The 19,017-nt window shown below is 36.9% G+C and overlaps 1 protein-coding gene across 2 annotated transcripts in view; it reads left to right on the top strand.

The window, feature by feature from the left end:
• Positions 1-19,017, top strand: part of tmem230a (transmembrane protein 230a) — a 52,937-nt gene that overhangs the window by 21,624 nt on the left and 12,296 nt on the right. Inside the window, exon 3 of one of the 2 annotated variants that reach the window (XM_088070802.1) lies at positions 3,951-4,082. In XM_088070802.1, coding sequence (XP_087926928.1) covers positions 4,072-4,082 — 11 coding nt within the window. In that variant the 5' untranslated portion in view covers positions 3,951-4,071. Of the gene's footprint in view, positions 1-3,950; positions 4,083-17,782; positions 17,931-19,017 lie in introns of those variants that run through there. The other variant, XM_042509820.2, reaches the window with a different exon arrangement.

Genomic DNA, 19,017 nt, shown 5'->3' with positions numbered 1-19,017 from the left:
GTCAGTTTAAACAGATTTTTTCATTTTTAATAAGAATATTCACCAATATATTTTTATTCCAGATATAGACAAGAGTAAAAAATTAGCAACAGCTATAAACTCTCTGTGTAATACGTTAGTCTCATATTCTGTATTGCATTGTCCTTGTTAGATTAATACATTTAAATTCAAATGAAGTTTTAAAGTTTGAACGGGTCAAGCGGTACATTGAATGTGACACAGGCATTCATGTAAACAAGCTAGCGGTGGATCAGATATGTGCTTATATATTTGCTTGTGATTCCAAATGTGTCTTTTTTGTGACCCATCACTGCATTTCCAGCAGCCTTTGTGCCACTTAACGTAGGTGTTACTTAGTAAGTGCTCACTGCATTTTCAGAAATGCAACCAGACAAATGTGTTTTTATTGACCAGCTGCTTTTTCAGGAGCATTTTTGCACACAAACATGTTTTCAGTGACCAGTAACTGCATTTTCAGCGACCACTTTGTCACCAAATGTAGGTGTTTGAAGCCAAACATAATCTTTTCCCAGTTATAATTACGTAGTTTTAGCAACCAAACATTTTATCTGTGCAGCAGATGAGGAGGTTCTGTTCTTTTTACATCATTTGTGTTTGCTGTCACTCTGTTACTTATAGAAACGTCTCTGTATTTTGCTCCACACCTACCTCTGCATTTATCATATTTTGTGAGACAGTCCTTATCAATGCTGTAGAAGAAAAATTTCAGCTTCAGCACTTTGCCCAACCTGCTCACCTGCGACACATCTGATTCATCACTGTCTCTTGCGCACAAAGACTATGACTAGAACTAAGAATTGTTCTCAGTATTGATCTAAATATCGATTACTTGAAATTAAGCAATTTATGTTTTTATTATTGGACTGACAAATACCAGAAAATAGTGTATTTTCTTTCGAAGCCCATATGGATGAATTTAAATTGCTTTTATGTTTGGTTCGATCAACAGTTCAAACCACGGATTACTTTACCATGATATAAAACCAAAAAAGGAGCAAGTCGTATATGTGAAAGTGGAACCAGAGAATGTTATCAACTTTGCTAAAATCACTATTCATATTAAAATATATAAAATATTTATCCAAAGTGCCACGTCCTACACAGATTCCTGGATTTGTTTCCTTTTGTCACAAAAAAAGAAATGAACTCAACGTCCTTTTCAAGTGCACACATGAACTCCTCAATATGGTAATCTATTCTGTAGAGTTTATATATCATTGTTTTTTTTTTTTTTTAAATAAACGCAGGAATACAACAGTTTGCGTCAGGTCTCTGGAGCAGTGCACAGCTGTGATGAATTACTGTACATTTCTAAAAAGCTGTACTCTCCACCAGAAGGGCTGGTCATAACTCAAAACCTGCATGACATTACTCATTATGTTTTATCAACCTTGAACACTGGCTGCACACTGCCCTTCAGAAAGGACAGTTACAGTAAGTGTTTTGTGCATTCATCCATCCGAGGAGGTCGTGTTGTCAGCACTTTTTCACAATCAGTCCCAAAGGATGATAACGTTTAATTTTTCTAATCTTCAACCCATGAGCCTTTGTAGCTATAATCCTTCATTTTCTTCATATTCACAAAATATCTATATGTACATCCCATTTCCCATCAGAGTTTTTAGATTAAAATGGCCTACCTGTTGAGGAGAAAACTGTCTGAGAATAAATGCAAATGTGGCTACAAAGGGAATATTGTTTTTGTTCATTTTAAATATGAAACACTGCAACTTTTTAAAAATACTTTTCTAAATATGCATGAAATAAACAATTACAGAACATTAGGTGGCATGAATTAGCATCACGAACTGATGGTGGAAATGAAGCAATTTCCACAATGTGCTCATCAGTGGCCTATTAAAAAAATCCAATCACCACATCCCCCACCTGATTAAAAATAATCAAAAATAATCATAACGATCCATTATGGAAATTAGAAGTCAGTCAGCCAGTGAAGTAGCTGTGGGATGAAGGGAGGAGAGGAGAGAGGGAAAAAAGTCTTACCTTCCTCAGAGCGCTCACATCTCACTGCAGCGAGTTTCAAAAAGGAAGCAGCTAATTTTCTGTGAAAGCAGCCATGCGTTTGTCTGTCCGCCTCTGAGAGCACAGAGCCTCCGTCCCTCCTGCCTCCTCTGGCGGGAGAGAAAGTCACAGTGGACCACCCCACCTGATCCTGCCAGGCCCCGCCCCCTGCACGAGCCGCTCAGACCTTTTAATTGACGGGTGTTCACGCGCCCTGCTCATTTATTGACTGCGTGTGACCCGGTGAGAGCTGACAAATGCAATCTTGCTCTTACTGTACATTAATAATCAGCATTAATCAAAGAAAACATATTCTTTTAGACGTTTATTGCAAATAACATAAAAGACATGAAAGGGAGTTTTTTTCTTTTACATTTAAAAACTGGAGTAATAAACCTACTACTACTACTACTACTACAAGGTACAAGGTAGATTTTTAGTAATTAAATTTGTGCTTAAATTGAATTTGTGCTCAAATTTGTACTTATCATTGTTATTAGTATTAGTAGTAGTATTGTTTTTATTAGTGCTAATATTATTAGCATTATTATAGTAAGTGTAGTAGTAGTAAGAACTATAATAATAAGCTACAATAAAAAAAAACTATAGGAACTATTATTCATTTAAAGGGCACTTTATTCAAGGGATGCAGCTCAGTGCTTTGCAATAAAGATAAAACACAAAAGGAAAAAGGACAGAATGATTGGATGCTAAAAAGGCAGTCATAAAATATTTAAGTGAAGGTAAAAGTAGAAACTTGTAAGAATAGTAAAAATGAGAGAATATAAAATATAGGACTAAAAATTATATTAATATAAAGTAAGTAGTAAATATAGTTCCGTAACAATTGGAATTTAATAATAGTAAATTTAATTTTAGGATTTTAAATTAAAGTATTGTCAAATCAAATCTCAATCAAATCTTTATTTGTATGGCACTTTTCATACAAGTGGTCTGCAGCTTGGCAGCAGTCTTAGGTGTCATAACATCCACCATCTCCAATGAGCAATAATTGTTACAGTGTTGCGAAATCTATAATGGGATAAAGTTAAGTTAGGGTTGGTCAACTGAGTGTGAATGTGACACATGAGTGAGCAGTTCACATCTTTTCTTCTACCAAACAGTCAATGTTGTTTTCTTTATTTGTTTGCTTGATTGTTGAAACCCTAACCTCAGAAGTGAGAGTACAGGATTCATATGGGTGGTTTTGGATTTCAGCAACAAACAAGTTTGTCATTTAGTCTGAGAGCTTCTTGTGCAAATTAAATCAAAAACTAAAGACTGGATTTCCATAAATCCTACATTTTTTCACAATATATATATATTCATAGTCTGACAAGGATAAATTATTGTTTTTGGTAACTGCTGACATCTTTTATTTATGGCAATGGTCCAAAATTTAATTGGTCCACCAAATACAGCTAAATTTAATTGGAATATGATTGCTCTGACAGATTCATGCTCCCCAGAGGCCTGAACCCATTTCCAATTAAGACACTATAAAATTTCCTCTCACACCAACATCAGGCAAAATCTTTATGCTTAGGAATAATGATTGGATGATTGCAATCAAAATTACAGGCCACATTATTGCTCCCAAAAGGATTTTTTATTTGAATAAAGTCATAAATATTCTTATAGTGCAGCTCTGGAGACAAACTATATTTTAAACTGACGGTGGGTCAGTGGCGGTAAGGTTATAAGAATAAGTAATATCATTAAACAAAGTGTGCAGAAACCTGAATCTAACATAAAAAAAATCTGCACGCTGTTAAGCTCTTAATGGGCTTTTTTTATTTTGTTTCACAAGCCAACGTTTTTTCTCAAGCCTGAGGAACATGTTGTATATCGAAATGTTTTTATTGAACATTTGATGGCATTAACAGCCACCATTCTTCTGGTTTAAGGCTTCCCACCAGATGTTGGAACCTGGCTGCAGAGATTATTCAACCACAAGAGCACAGAAGAGGTCGGCACTGAAGTTAGGAGTCTCACAGTCACAGTTCCAGTTCATCCCAAAGGTGGTGGATGCTGCTGAGGTCAGTTCTCACACACAAAACACAGAAAACCTTTTTCTTCATGATTCTGGCTTTGTGCATGAACACATTTGGCCTCTCTCAGTCTGCATTCTTGACTTTTGTTCTTGTGGACTTGTATAATCAATCGCAGCCCAAGTGCTGTTCTAGTTCAAGGTCCGCACCTTGCCAAGTTTGGTCCAAATGCCCGGATGTGGTCTTGCACCACCTGTTTAATCCCAAATTTTGCAATTTTTAATTGAAAATCTGTGGCCTCACTGAAAATTGAAATTTCATTCACCTTTGTCCACAACAGTACGCCTTTTCCAGCCACTGGCTTTTTATATGAGAGCTGTAGATCTAGAAACACTCAAACAAAATATAAACATATTATTTATAATAATGATCAATAAGATACACACGTAAATTTTTATTTAATAATGAATGGATGAGTGAAAACAGAAGGAGGCAGGGTTGTGTTTATATCGTATTTCGTTAAGATATTTGGTGTAGACACGAAAGCTATCGCCAAGCCAAGCTAAGAATGCATCATCAAGCACGCTGCTGTTCCAGTTGCAGAATGACCGTACTGCGTCCTCCCATCCTCCAGAGTTTGCACTCCCGAGCTGAGCTTGCTGAGTTCGAATTTCCAAGTTTGCAAGTCCGAATTTGCAAACTTGCTATTGAGAAAGGCCCATTGTCATGTTGAAGCAGGAGAGGACTAAACACAAACTGTTGCCCCAAACTTGAAAGCGCACTGTTTGTAGGACTTTTAGTCATTTAGAAGCAGAGGGATGTGCTGCTCTGTGGGGCCAAAGGGAAGGACTCGGCCTTGTTGGTGCCTGGCTTTATTTTGCTGAGGGATCCCAGATGGACTTATGGAGACTCTGATTGGTTGGGAGGGGTCCAGTCCATCACTAATACCTCGAGGATGACAAATTGGCCAGTTCTTCTCCCAGGTTATTGTTTCAGGTTGAGTTATTTATGGCTTCTGCACCGACTCTGTGACCTGACCACAGGTGTCTTAGATGCCGCTGAGGGACTTGGCAGCAGTGTTCAATTTGAGATTCTTTTTTTTTTTTCACTTCTGTCTCGAATGTCAGGCTGATGCATTCATCTTCAAACAACAGAGTTATCTTATAAGTCTGCTGCCCCTGGGTGTATTGATTGAGTGTATGGATCTTTTTAGTCTTTGGGTTTATTTTGTAACTCTCAGTGTTCATTTACGACCGTCCTTATATTTTCCTTAGACTGGTGTACTTCTCACCATCGGTTATAAAAAGTGTTTTCTTGTTCAGAATCTGTTTAAGTTATAATGGTTATAAGAACATGGAAATAGAAAAACCTAAAAAAATGTTGCTTTTTCTTTGATTCGTTTTTTCACCTCACATCAAATGAACAACAGAGAGGTTGTTTTGCTAGCTGTCGCACACAGTGCTGAGCTAATCAACATTTGGATCGTTGTGCTGAGCGTTGGCTTCAGTCAGTAAACTGATGTCCATTCTTGGCTTTGAGAACAGTGAACATAACTGCCAATTTAGACTCAACTCATGGGTCCTGCACAGGTCCCATTGGCAAGAGTGTGACAAGGAACATAACAGTTTGCATATGAGTATTTGGTGATGCACTAGGTGCATAAAACTCTGCAATTTCATGACTAAAACTGTGTGTGTGCACAGACGCAGAAATATGCATAAGCATTATTTTCATCATGATTCCTGGGTCGCCTGATTCTGTTTCATAAAACTCAATCATTGTGGTGCTCGGTGCAACGACACACCCGTTTACAGACCCACAATTCACCATAAATGTAAGTGTTTGCATATTGACATGTTTGACCCGCCACCATTTATTGTATCTGTTAGTGAGAAATACAGTAAAGAAAGTGCAATTTCACCGACTGTGTTTCATCAGCGAGGTTCTCTAATGGTGCCAGAACAGCTGCTATCACGTACAGCTGTGAACATTTTTAGCAACCTCACCATATTAATCTTTACATTTCTGCAAATCACTGTCGCGGTGAAATCTTGATCATCTTTGTTATTAAATATCAGTCGGACAATAAATGATTCATTTATAGCACTCATATGAAAGCTGACTTCACAAAATGCTTCACATGATAAAGTTAAACAACCCGTAACAGGGAGATGAATGTAAATAAAAATGTTGAAATGTATCACATAATTTAAGATTACCCTTATAAATGCACCTGTAATTGGCATTTTTACAGAATGTAGTGTAGGCTGCAACATAAAAAGTATTAAAACAATCAATGAAGTTGGCAAACAACCTTAAAATATTGTTTTCAGTGTCTCAGTTTGTATTTAATCCCATCCTTATTATTTTAACCGCAGCCATCTCAGTTTAAAATGTGTATACACCTGCTCTCACGAATATGCCTGAGCAGCGCAAATTCTCACTTTGGGTTTTTCTCCGTGTTCTCCGGCTTCCTCTCACAGTCCAAAGACATGCAGGTCAAGTCTCTAAATTGGCTGTAGGTGTGAATGTATGTAAGCATGAATAGCTGTCTGTCTCTACGTGTCAGCTCTGTGATAGTCTGCGATGTGTTCAGGGTGTTCTCCGCCTCTTGTACAATGTCAGCTGGGATAGACTGACATTCGTGACCCTTAACAGGATAAGCATTTACGGATAATGAATGAATGAATGAATGCATGAATAAGTCAATGTCACTGGAAACGCTGTACTGTATGAAGCTTGTCCACATGACCTTGGTTGTCTGATGAGGGGGGTTTAGGACAGAGAGAGGAGAGCTGCAGGAGGAGGGTGTATTTCAAATTCTGTTGTTTTTTTTGGCTTTTCCATTTCTTGCCTAACACAGCTTTAACCCTTTCAGATTTAAGCAAATGGGCTTGAGCAAATTATTTCAATAATATGGCAAGAAGGCGATGAGCAGCTTAACAATGACCCAAAAATTATCAAGAAATTAATAAAAAAGGAAAGAAAGAAAAAGCAAAAAACACAAAACAAAAAAAGGAAATTACCTGAGAAAAGTGCTTTTTTCCCCCTTGCCTTTAAAACAGAAATCGAAATGTAAAAGCTCTAAATTTCTTGAAAAAAGCATAACATTTCTTGCAAAGTTGCTCATCGCAAAATTGTCGTATGTTTTCAGAAGATATCTAACCAATTTGAGCAGGTTTCAGAGGTTTGGATACTTCTAAAGCATTTGAATGCAGCACAAAAAATAGATGTCAATCCAGGTTTTAAAGATTTAATATTGAAAACTGTGTTTTGTTAAAAGTTGCATTTTTAATCATATAGTTTGATATATAGCAGTATATTTGTAAATATTGATTCCAGCCAAATTAATATGAATGAGATGCAGTATTAGAAACGACTCTCACTATAATAAAACTACAGGTTTTATCTAAATTATTGGAAAAGATTTGTTCTTTGACTTGTTGAATTTTGATGGACTTTCTTTTCAAACTTACAGTTAACCAAAGTTTTTGAACTTAAAAAAAAAAGTTATTAAGTGCCAAATATCTGCAGCATCTCCTAAGAAATTTTGACTTTTGACAAAACAAATGCCGCTAAACATAAAGCCTACCTGGTCTCAAGACACACACCTCTAAGATGCGTGTCAAGTTGCTCTGTGTGAAGATCTAAGAGCTGTAAATGCTGAGAGGCCTAAGGGGATCTTTTCCCGAAGACGTGTTTGTCTTAAATCGTCCTCTTGAACCCGTCCGCTCATTTGCATAGGTCATAAAGTTCTATCAGATTTAGACGATGAGGAATTGTGTGTTCCTGTGCTGAAATGACAGCTTGACAGTTTTTGTTTTTCAAAGTTTAGAGAATGACTCATGCACTCAAAGTGCACTTCAGACTTCAATAAGATGAGCCTTTCTTCCTCTTCTTTTCTATTCCCTGCTCTCCTCTTCCTTGATCTGTGTGATTATTGAAGGTAAGCCTGTTTGCCAACCTGTGTGATTCGTGCTAGCGAGGACACTCACACCGCTGCTTATGCAATATCACAATGTTTTGATTTTGCTGCCCTGATCTATCACGGTCATTTATCTCATGGGCAGGAGGATTTCTGATTGTGCTATTCAGCTCCTGTAAAGTAAACTTTAAAGGTCAGGCTCCTCGCCTTGAGCAGACAGGCATCTCGGGGAGCCATTACTGCACTGTAGCGCTCACGGCATCCTTTCACAACTGATGTTCTCTCACATGCGCTGACTTCAGACATCAGAAAGTGATTACATTTTGGGAAAAACCTATACTCTCCTTTCACTGCCAGAGGAGTGCAAATGCGCGCGGCTGCTGCAGCCTCCGCTTGGCACAGGGAAATACATTTTCGTTTTTTATCAGCTTCAGCTGGTTAAATGCTAAATTATTCATAGGGAGGTAAAGGCTTGCCCTCATGAGATTAGTGCACCTAATTGTTCATCCCGTTTGCAGCTTGAATGCAGCAGTGACGCTGGCTGAACACCAGCATCCTGGATGATTTCATTAATGGAAAAAAGAGATGAGACATTCAGAAACTATTTTCAGAGTGACTTAAACTTTTAATATACTCTGCTGAGCTAAAAAAAAACCCAAAAAACAAAAAAATATACCTTCAACTTTGCAGGTTAGGAAATTTAAAGGAAAATTAGGCATCAATTTGGGAAAAGGTGGCTGACACTTTGATCAGTTTTACCATACGTGTTACCCTCGTAACATTTTATTGACATTTAAGAAAATAATCTCATTTTCCGCGTCAAACAAACCTCATAGCCCAAAAGCCTTTTAAAACGATTTTATAGCCACTGAATCTCTTTAATTCTAATGAAGATGTTCAATCAGGGGATGATGCACCTTTCCAAAACCTTAATGTCAAAATGGCCTGTTTTCAAGCTCCAGCAGATACATGAAGATCCTATTTCACTCCTCTGTAATACGCAGACTTGTTGCTTTTTTAATGCATTTTCACATCAGCAAATGCACCATGTTTTACTAATAAGGTGTTTTTCAGCCTTCTGTCATGGCACACAAGAAAGTCCTCGGGGATGCCACTGTCCACAACATTATAGTTTCTAAATATCTGCGATGGCTGAAACATATCCCCGCTGTGGTTATTTGGTCTATAAGTAAACTATTACTCATTAGCTTCTGTGTGGAGGATAAACAGAAACTGCTACCCTGGCTGCAAGTGATGAAAAGCACATACGGAGCGCATGGTTCACTGCTCCAAGTCTTTTTATGTGAGTCAGCCTCGAAAAGCTCAGCGCACAAGGTTGTGGAAAGAGGGAGCGATACTGCAGTGGCACTGCTGTCTGCAGTGGATGGATTTTTTTTTGCCATGCTCAACTCAAATAACAAAGTTTGCTGAACTATATGCTAATGATATTCTGCTTTAATGCTGAACGCCTGCAGAATGTGTGCTCACCTATGACAAGAAGCATCCAAGTGTTGTTCTTAAAACTGCATTAATCAGTATAATGTACTTAAAGGTTCTTTTTAAATGTTTTAACATTCCCCGACTCTCCTGGTTGCCTATTACAGCCTGTGGACTGACTTATATGTACAGCAGGGGAGTCAAACTTTTTGAATGGCAGCCACATTAATTCGTGTGAAAATAACTGGGGGCCAGCTGCTACTCCCATCATTGCAGTTATTTTAAAAAATCACATATAAATGACACAAATGCAGCAGTTCTTTAAGTGAAAAATTAGTTGAAAGCAACTTTTAACTGCTCCTGAAAATGGCAGCCTTGCTGTCGACTTCATGCTTCTTTGCCTTGGCCATGTTCTGCTACCTGACAGCAAATATCTGTTGTTCGGTAACTTTGTTTATTAACCATCTGTTTATGAAAACACATTAGTAAAGTGAATGAAAATAAATGCAAAGTGATCTTGCTTAATTAACCAGTAATCATATACTACATTTTGAAAGACAAGCCGAGGGCTGTTTAAAGTTGGTCTGAGGCCCACAATTTGCCCCCAGGCCGGACTGAAAGCCCTCAAGGCAATCTGGTGCCATTAGTGTGCTGCATCTCTCTTCTGCTCCACTACAGCACTAACAGTGTGCATCAGTAGCTAACATTAGCTTCAAAATGAAGTCTAATTTCAACAAACAACCATCAAAAAAGAGTCAATATATGCTGTTGCTTCGTTAAATACATTTTTGCAACAGTAGCCCACAGACGGACCTTCACTTCAGTGTTGCCAACTTGGTGACTTTGGTGATATATTTTTCCTCCAAGCAACTTTATTTCTAAAAAGCGATGAGGGAAAAATTGAGCGACTTATTCAGAAAAAAAAGAGAGAAAATATATTGTGGATTCATTACCATGTGAGCTGTGCAGAGTAGTCACAGTCAGCAGCTGTTGTGCCATCAGCATGGGAGCTCCCCTCTCTTCTGTGCAGGAGGTGTGTGACGGGCAGAATAGAGGAGGACGTGCTCATGGTGGGAGAGCGATTGTAGAGACTTTCTGTGGTTAAGGTGAAGCTCTCGCTCTCTATATTGGTGCAAGTGCAAGAAAATGGTGCACTGTAGTATAAGGGCCATAGCTCTCATGCCATTAAAATGCTTTGTTGAGGATTTTTTTATTGAGTCTAATTCAGCAAGGTTTGAATGCTCCCATTAATGTGCAATGACGTCACCAACATGCAAATGACTGTACTACGTAATCTAGCGACTTTTGGAGGTAGTGCTAGCTACTTTCTATGGAAAAGAGTTGGCATTTGTAGGCCCCCAGGAAGTTGACGAAGCTTTGAAGCCAATTTTTATAGAGCTAAACAGTGTAATTAAACTTTCACTTGATTCCCTGCACCCCTAAAAAGACTTTTTCTATTGACTTACATGGCAAAAGAGAAGTCTGTTAATCAGTAGGCACACTTTTTTTGAGCGTCAGCCCTGCAAAATGACTCGTTTCACTATTAATGTTTGATAACATCCCGGCAATTTTGTATGCGGCAGTTGAACCATTTTGGCTTCATGCACCATGAAGCAACTCACATAGGAATAAACAAAAATAATTTTATTTTATTGTATTTTTATCTTGACTCTTCCTGAAGCTACCCATAATTTTTCTTGAGCCTCGCTGAGTAACTGAGGGAAAATGCATGACCTGTCCTTCATCATAAATAATCATACTTTTTTTTAATGTTCACACCAAGTGTAGCTAGTTTTGGTTTGAGACTGAGAGTTTTCACCTAAACAAACAGCATATTTCTTAGGCAAAATGTCCTCCTTAAAAATTATCTATTTAAAAGGCTGTGGTCAATCTGAAAATGCAACGATTCTGGCTGCAATAACTGGTGTAATTTTGAAGATTTTTAAAGAAAACATGCCTTTCAGACCCTCCAGTGGCATCTGTGGTTTAGGGGGTATAAAAAGGTTAATAAAGATAAATAAATACAAACGTTTAAAATGCACATCCTAAGTTAATTCCCAGTGCTTAAAACATTATTTAACACGCCTCCCCCTTGTTGCATTAACACCCCCCCCCCCCTCATCAATACAGAACAGTCCCTTAGTAGAGATCAAACCAGAGCTAATAATATTTGGAATATTGGAATTCTGTTCATCAAATGCACACAAATAAGTAGATAAATAAATGCTGATGTTGCTCTCTTTCTGCTGGGTGTGTAGGTTTACTAAAATGACAGCTATAACAGCTTGGTAAAAATAGGTAAAAATAGACTGCGTCAGGTCTGTTTCTCTGTCACCTTTTTCAATCCAAAACTCAATTAAAGCAGCTGTAATATCTCAGATATTAGACAGCAGAAAATAATCCATCATATCACAATCTGCAGTTTAACCATCCTACACCTGTTACCATGGGTCTCTACGGGCATGCATTATCATTTTCCCAGCATGCTCAGCACTCTGCCTAATGTCCAGACATGCTGTTGCACAGGCAGGAGAAGCTTGAGCTCTGATAGCTGCAAGCAAGCTGACACACACATCTCTGTGCGTCCCTCTCAGCCCACAGTTCATTTTTAACAAGGAACTGATGGTGCACTTACATCCATCAAATGTATGACAGTGCATTCTGTCCCTGCGTGGACACAGCAAGGTATGCGTTTCAAAGAAATAACGTCAATCCTAATTTGATTTCCCGTGCTCTGTAGAGATGCTGGTGGACGCCTGTGATACCAAGGGACTTGTTTGGGGGAAACGATACGATGGGTCCAATTAATCACGGGATGCACTTAGAAATGGGTAAATGGAATTTGAAATGAGCACTTTTGTTTCATTAACTAATACAGCCTCGGGGGTTGACAGAAAAGCAGCATGGATGCATCGGCAGTCTGGGCAAGAAGAGGGAAAAACTCAAATGGGAATGAAATGGAAAGATGTCTCATGGCAGGCAATTAATGGCTGGGACTTGCTTAAGCCAGCTGCAGGAATGTCCTATTAATTACTGCAAATAGTGTGGTGGCTACATTTCTTTGAATAAGCAAACAGCTAACTGGTTCTGTCAGTCAATAAGAGTCCAATATGAATCATCTAATTGGTCTGTTTGCTCGAATTAGATATTTGTCTCTTTCAAGTTTCACATTAAAGGATTCATTAGAAGTTTGGCTCTGATGATGTGATACTTATTTAAATGATTTATGGATTCTAGCAACATTTGTTTAATGACCCTGAAGTTCCTTACTGGATTTTAGACTACTTTTTTGACAGATAACAGTAGATTATTTGTATATTTATGATTATTTCTTCATAAGTTTTTCTGTGAATATATTCACACGATTCAGCCATATTCCTAAAGAGACGAATCTATAAATTATTGACGCATGTGTTATCGTCCAGACATATACAGTACATGTATGTGCCAGAACACAAACCAAAATTACACAAACATGTATGCATGAATGCATGAGTGGATTGTCAGTCAATGAGCTCCTGGGCACTGATGTGCAAAATACCCCACAACCTTTACTACATAGGAAAAAGACACACAGACTTTGTGGTGGTTTTGTCTTTTTTTTTATTGTTTCCTGTCTCTTTGTAGTCATTTTGTGTATCTTTGTACTCAATTTGTGTCTCTTTTAGGTAATTTTGTGTCTCTTTGTAGACATTTTGTGACTGATGTAATTTTGTTATGGACATTCTTTTTGTTGTCATTTTGTGTCTCTTTGAAGTAATTTTGTGTATCTTTGAGGCCATTGTGGGGTTTTTTTGGTCATTTTGTGTCTCTTTTTGTGTCACTGTAGTCATTTTCTGTTTCATAATTTTGTGTCTCTTTGAGGCAGTTTTGCTTTTTTTTTTTAGGTCACTGTGTGTCTCTGTGTCATTTTGTGATTGTTTGGGGCAATTTTGTGTCTCATTTGATCATTTTGCTGCTCTGTAGTTATTTTGTGGTTGTCTTTGCCCAATTCTGTAGTTATTTTGTGTCTCTTTGAGGCAGTTTTGTTGTTATTTTCTCCATTATTTTGTAGTCACTTTGTTTCTTTGAGGCAATTTGTCTCTTTTTGGTGGCTAGCACTTTGGACCCAGGAGAGCTGTGAATGCACCAGCTGGTATCTACATATGAACATGCATGCACATATTTCTATAAATGTACTGTGTCTGCAGAAGTGGAACCGAATATAGACCCCTGTGCATGCGCACACTGTATATGTCATGTAAATCTGCAGTATCAGCACATACCCTCAGTAACTATAAGTGCACCCAGTTTAAGTAAATGTCTAATACAACAGTCCATCAATAAATCCTACTTCCATGAGGATTATAATGTCTAATGTCTTTGCTGAAATAGTTCTAGGGAGCTATTTATTCTACTGCATGGTTATTTTGGTGGCTTTTGACAGTTTTATATTTTACTTAGAGGGGTTTCTAATATTTTGGCTGCCTTCAATTATGTATGTGGGGTGGACTGCTCATGTGCACACATGTCTACATGAGCACAAAAGGCTTGAAAGACAAGGAAAAATAAGTGGATTTTGTGAATGAAACATTGTTTCAAAATCTTAAAATGTAAGCTGAGAGGCAGAAAATGGGGGAAATATTTACCAAATGACATTCACAGCAAGGAGATGATTTAAAAAAAAGTAAAACTGTACTTGTACTTGGCTTAAACAGTGGGATTCTCAGCCGAGTGCAAAACCCAAAATCCAATAAGCATATTTCCAAAAAAGAAAAAAAAAAAAATGTGGAAAGGTTGGACATCTCAGATTACTAAGCCAAGGGGGACAAAATACTGACATTTTGTCCTACTTTTCTTAGAAACCTGAGATGTGTTTCCTTTTCACTTTAAAAAATAGAAGTAAGATATTTTCTACCTTTCCTATTTTTTTTATTCATTCATTTATTTATTTATTTTGTGGTACAAGATAAACCACTTAACAGTTTTAGAAAACTGAGCAGAAAAAATGACACAACACAACAGTAGGTACATGATGGGGCTGCCAAGGTGAACAGGGTGTCCTGCCAGCTCTGCCACAGCAGACGAGGCGCTGTGTACATCTCAGGAGTTTGCTGGGGCAGCAGCGGGAGTGAGCATCTTGTGAGTATAAAGGAAAGGACGGTGCAGGCTGTGTAAGATTTTCCATGGTAGCACCTTGGCATCAATTCTGGTATTTATTTTCAGCAGCAACTTTTCAGCACTTTCTGATGACCGCAGACTGAAACAGGTTTTTATGTGTTATTAAAGTGCCACGAAGCAATTGATGGTTCACAGCATATGTGCTGTGTACCTCAAGACCTTTTATTTATTTGATCGTATCTATTTTATTAAATGCACCTGACTTGCTGTTAAATAACAGAAAGTTTGGTCACTTTTATTGGAATATAGTTGACTAGAGCTGTTTGTAAAACTCTGCACAAGTTTTAAAGTAAGTTTTTTTTTTTTCATGTTCTCTGATAAGTGGTGAGGAGTTCAGTTTAGTCTGCTCCCTGACTGTAATGTTCTTCATAAATTTGGGGTCTGGTGGTGCGCTATGTGATTTAATATAGGAAGAAAGAAATGTAGCTTATAAGTCATTTGGAGTGTACGTAGTACTTCATTCTGTTAGTTATGATATAAAGCTTTTTCCAGTAGTTTTTTACGTGACTTTTAGAGGGTTGTCTGGGTCTCTCACAATGATCAAAGTAGTGTAATTGTGTCATCTTATTTATGTTAGTGTAAGAGTTAATATGTGAGCACAGTAAGTCCTCTGCAGACGTTCTTGGTTTCCTGCCATTAGGAGGAAAAGACGTTCAACTCCAGGCTCAAACAGATTGCTCCCTCCAGTTGAGCGCCTTTTACTATTATCACTGCCAGCGGCTGCCTAATTTGGTTGTGCAGAGGTTATTTGGATTTGTTCATGTGAAAAAACGATGTTGGCTCTTATTAAAAGAGCTACATGTTTTGGATTTTAATTAAACAGATTGTGACATGCAAAATGTCATTATTTAAAAAAGGAGATGTGATTAGGTATATTAATAAAAATACTTGCGACTGTTAGCCAGTTAGTTGCATTGCTAGTAAAATAAACAAAATAAAATAAAATAAAGATAAACACAAAGAAAATGCAAACTTAAGTTTTTTAAAGTCAGTACTTTAACTTAATTTTTGATTTGACTCAGCAACTTTCACTTGCATTGGAGTAACATTTAATCAGGAGTATCTGCGCTTTAACTCATGTAATAGAGTTGTGCACTTTGTCCACCACTGTATCTATGATATAACTGTATAACTTGTCTGTGAAAGATGAATTATTTATAATTGTATCAGGATTTCCCAAGCTCTGTGAACTCTTCTCCTCCTCTTATCTGATTCTGACTCCCACTGATAGAAGGAGAAATGCAGCCTGCAGGGTGGCGGCTAATGCTGTTTACAGTCTGCCGCAGGCTGCTAAGATTATTTTAGCTGTGAAGCGATCATTAGTAATATTTTTCCTCAGCAGATATGATTTGATTGGAACATACTGCATTTCTCCAAATCGGACTGATAAATGTTTATAGCACCTTCAAATCTAAATGCCCTTATCTAACAAAGCTGAATGACTCTCAGTTGAAACTCTTAGAAGAAACCAATTTCTGGAGGAGGTTGATGAAATTTGTTGCTGACAGTCGAGTCTTAAAGCACAAACACCAGATAATATGTTACAAAGTAATGAACAACCTCTCTGCTGGTGCACAGTGCAATCACTTATCAGCACAGGAAGTATGATGGAGTTTCTTAAAGGCCGCATTATATCTTTTTTCTATCGCAGAGCTTAAAAATATGAAAGATCTTGTGTGGGTTTGACGAGACAACCTCCCTTTCATTTGCACAAATTGAGTTGTCACAGTACAAAGAATACAGATCTGGAGGGAATAAATGTAATTTCTGAGAATCGCCGCTCTTTGCAACTTCATAACAAAAACACTGGAGTATCTGCTTTCAAACTTCATATCAGTTTAACACTAATAATTTGACTGACTGTCATGACAGGCAATTCACTTTGTGGAAAGGATCTTTTTTGGAAGTATTTACTCTCTGCTTTACAAAATAGCTGCAGAGCCAATCAGCAAATAGACCCGAATGTAATTACAGAGCACAATAGGGATAAAACAGTTAAGAGTAAAGGTATAGGCATGAATCTACAAAAAAGAACAGTTAAATGGACATTTAACAAAAAGAAAAATAGCAATGACAAACCCAAGGATTTTTATTTTTTTGCCTGCTTACAAATTCAAAGAATTGTGAGTGGAGGGTGAAGAGTGCTGACCCTTCACTTCCCTTAGTTTTTTGTTACTCTTTTATTCAACCATCTCCACATGTTTTGCTGCCTTTAATAAATCTGAAGACAAAATGTACAGAAAATGTTCAGTTCAATGTTTTGTAATGCACTGAGGGGCATGTGAAGAGGACATGGCTGCTTTTCAAAACACATTCAGGAACAGCAGTGACTCAGGGACAGGAGAGGAGTGGGGCCAGTGAGGGCGTAAATGAAAACATATTGAACAATGGAAAAAAGACGGAAAGACATACTTCACAATTTCAGTTACTCTATTTTATTGATTTAACAGCTTTGCATATGGTAGAATGTACCTAAGTAAATTTACTCAATTATTGTACATGCAAAGACCCCAGGTGGTGCTGAAGTATATTTGGCACTCTAGCCTCATAATAGCCGTTTTGACCAGCCTTTATTCTAATTTTATATTTTATATGATATTTTATGCCATCAATTTCTCGGATCCGTTAAAGGCTGTTGTACTGCATTTAAGTTCTAATTCTGCAAGACCAATCTGTGACGTAAATTATGCACAGTGTTAAGTCTTCGTAGTGAAACTCTATGTTGCAACACCTGTTCACAGGAGAGTTAAAAAAAACAAACAAACAAAAAAATAAATAAGATAAAAAAAATTAGAACATTAAAAATAAAATAAAATAAAAAACATAGAAAGATAAAAATAAATAAACAAATACATACATAGATAAAATGATGATAGTAATAATAATAAATAAATAAAATAAAATAAAATACTCTGTAAATAAGAGGCAAATGACAAGATAACAGCACAAAGTGAAATAATAAATTAATATGTTAAATAATGATAAAAATTATATATAAAGTAGTAAAACTGTGGAACAGACTAAAATGTAGAAATAAATAGTCAACAGATAAATAGATCAATTAAAAGCCAAACGTAAGAAGGTTCTATTAGTTCTTTAGGAGTTCTGTAAGTACTTAAAAAGTTACTTCTTTCACACCACTGATAATTAGTTAATCATGCAGGACATAACATAGACAAACTGGACCTGAAGTCTGTGAACTCCAACAGGACAAGAAGCAGGATGTTGATATTCATGCGCATGCGCAATGATGGAAAAATAAGGAAGTTGACTAAGATATTCATCAATGAAAACAATGTAGATGTGGCACCGTAGAGACGCTGTCTGCGCTTCATAACAACACCCACGGTGTTTTTTTTACACTTCAAGTGCAGGTAAGACATGAACGACGAGAATAAACGCGTTTTAAATGAATGCGTGTGCGCGTGTCAGGTGACGTTAGCTTGCTTTTAATAGCTTAACTTCTAAGAAGCTAATGTTACAGCTAATTATGTTTATGTGGTTTAAACAAGCAGCGCAGGTTAACGAAACGTTTAATATCCTTATTTATACTTGTTTGTTGTATCGTCAACGTTACAAAAGCATTAAGATAATGCTATTAAAGCACAGAAATGGCTTACAGTAATGAGGATTATTAGCGACATGTAACAGTCTTGTAACGTAATTAACATAAAGGATTGCAAACTTAAACTCCTGGAGATGCAACGCAGCTATGTTTACTTTATTTCCCTTTTAACCCTTTTGGAAGCTAGACTGACATCACTTTTCTTGTGCTGCGTTTTGACACCTTCCCAAAGTATTCAAACTTTTGAATCACTTTTTGAATCACTTTTTGTGATTTTGACATTAGTCTAAAAATATCCGTATCAATCTTTAAAACACACATTATGTGTGTGCAATTGTTAGTTTTAGTTTTTTAGTTTAGATCTTTATTTTGAACATACAAAAGAAAATAGAAAGAAAAAAATATACATATATATAAGTAAAAGAACTACAATACCGATCAGACATATTCAGTTAACAACATAAGTATTTTGTGTCTAAAAAGGAGTAGGAATAAGTGAATATTTATTAAATCATACCCAATCATACACACCTCAATCAAATCAAATAAAAATGAAACAGTCAAGACAAAATAAGATTAATCTGATTAAAACACAAACAAATAACCAAAACAAAACAAAAAACAGTCACATTATCAAAAGCAAACTACCCTTGTTGTACCCCGTCTTACTGTGCCAATTGTAGATTATAAGGGAACCATAATTAAGTATAACAAAATATATAATGCATTCATATACAACGCATGTAAACTGTAAATGTTACAAAGAACAGAGAGATGAAAAATTAAAGGAAAAACCTGAATAAATCAGTAGAGAAATGCCTCCATACAGGACACGCTGGCTCACTGATTGGTTTGATGAGTATGTCTATGATGTCACCAGATCTCAAGCTAATTGA

The sequence above is a fragment of the Plectropomus leopardus genome, chromosome 20, assembly GCF_026936395.1.
Source record: "Plectropomus leopardus strain MGB_pleo_1.0 chromosome 20, ASM2693639v1, whole genome shotgun sequence".
NCBI classification, from domain to species: Eukaryota; Metazoa; Chordata; class Actinopteri; order Perciformes; family Serranidae; genus Plectropomus; species Plectropomus leopardus.
Note: the sequence above shows the minus strand (reverse complement) of the source record. Positions and strands in the feature narration are given on the sequence as shown.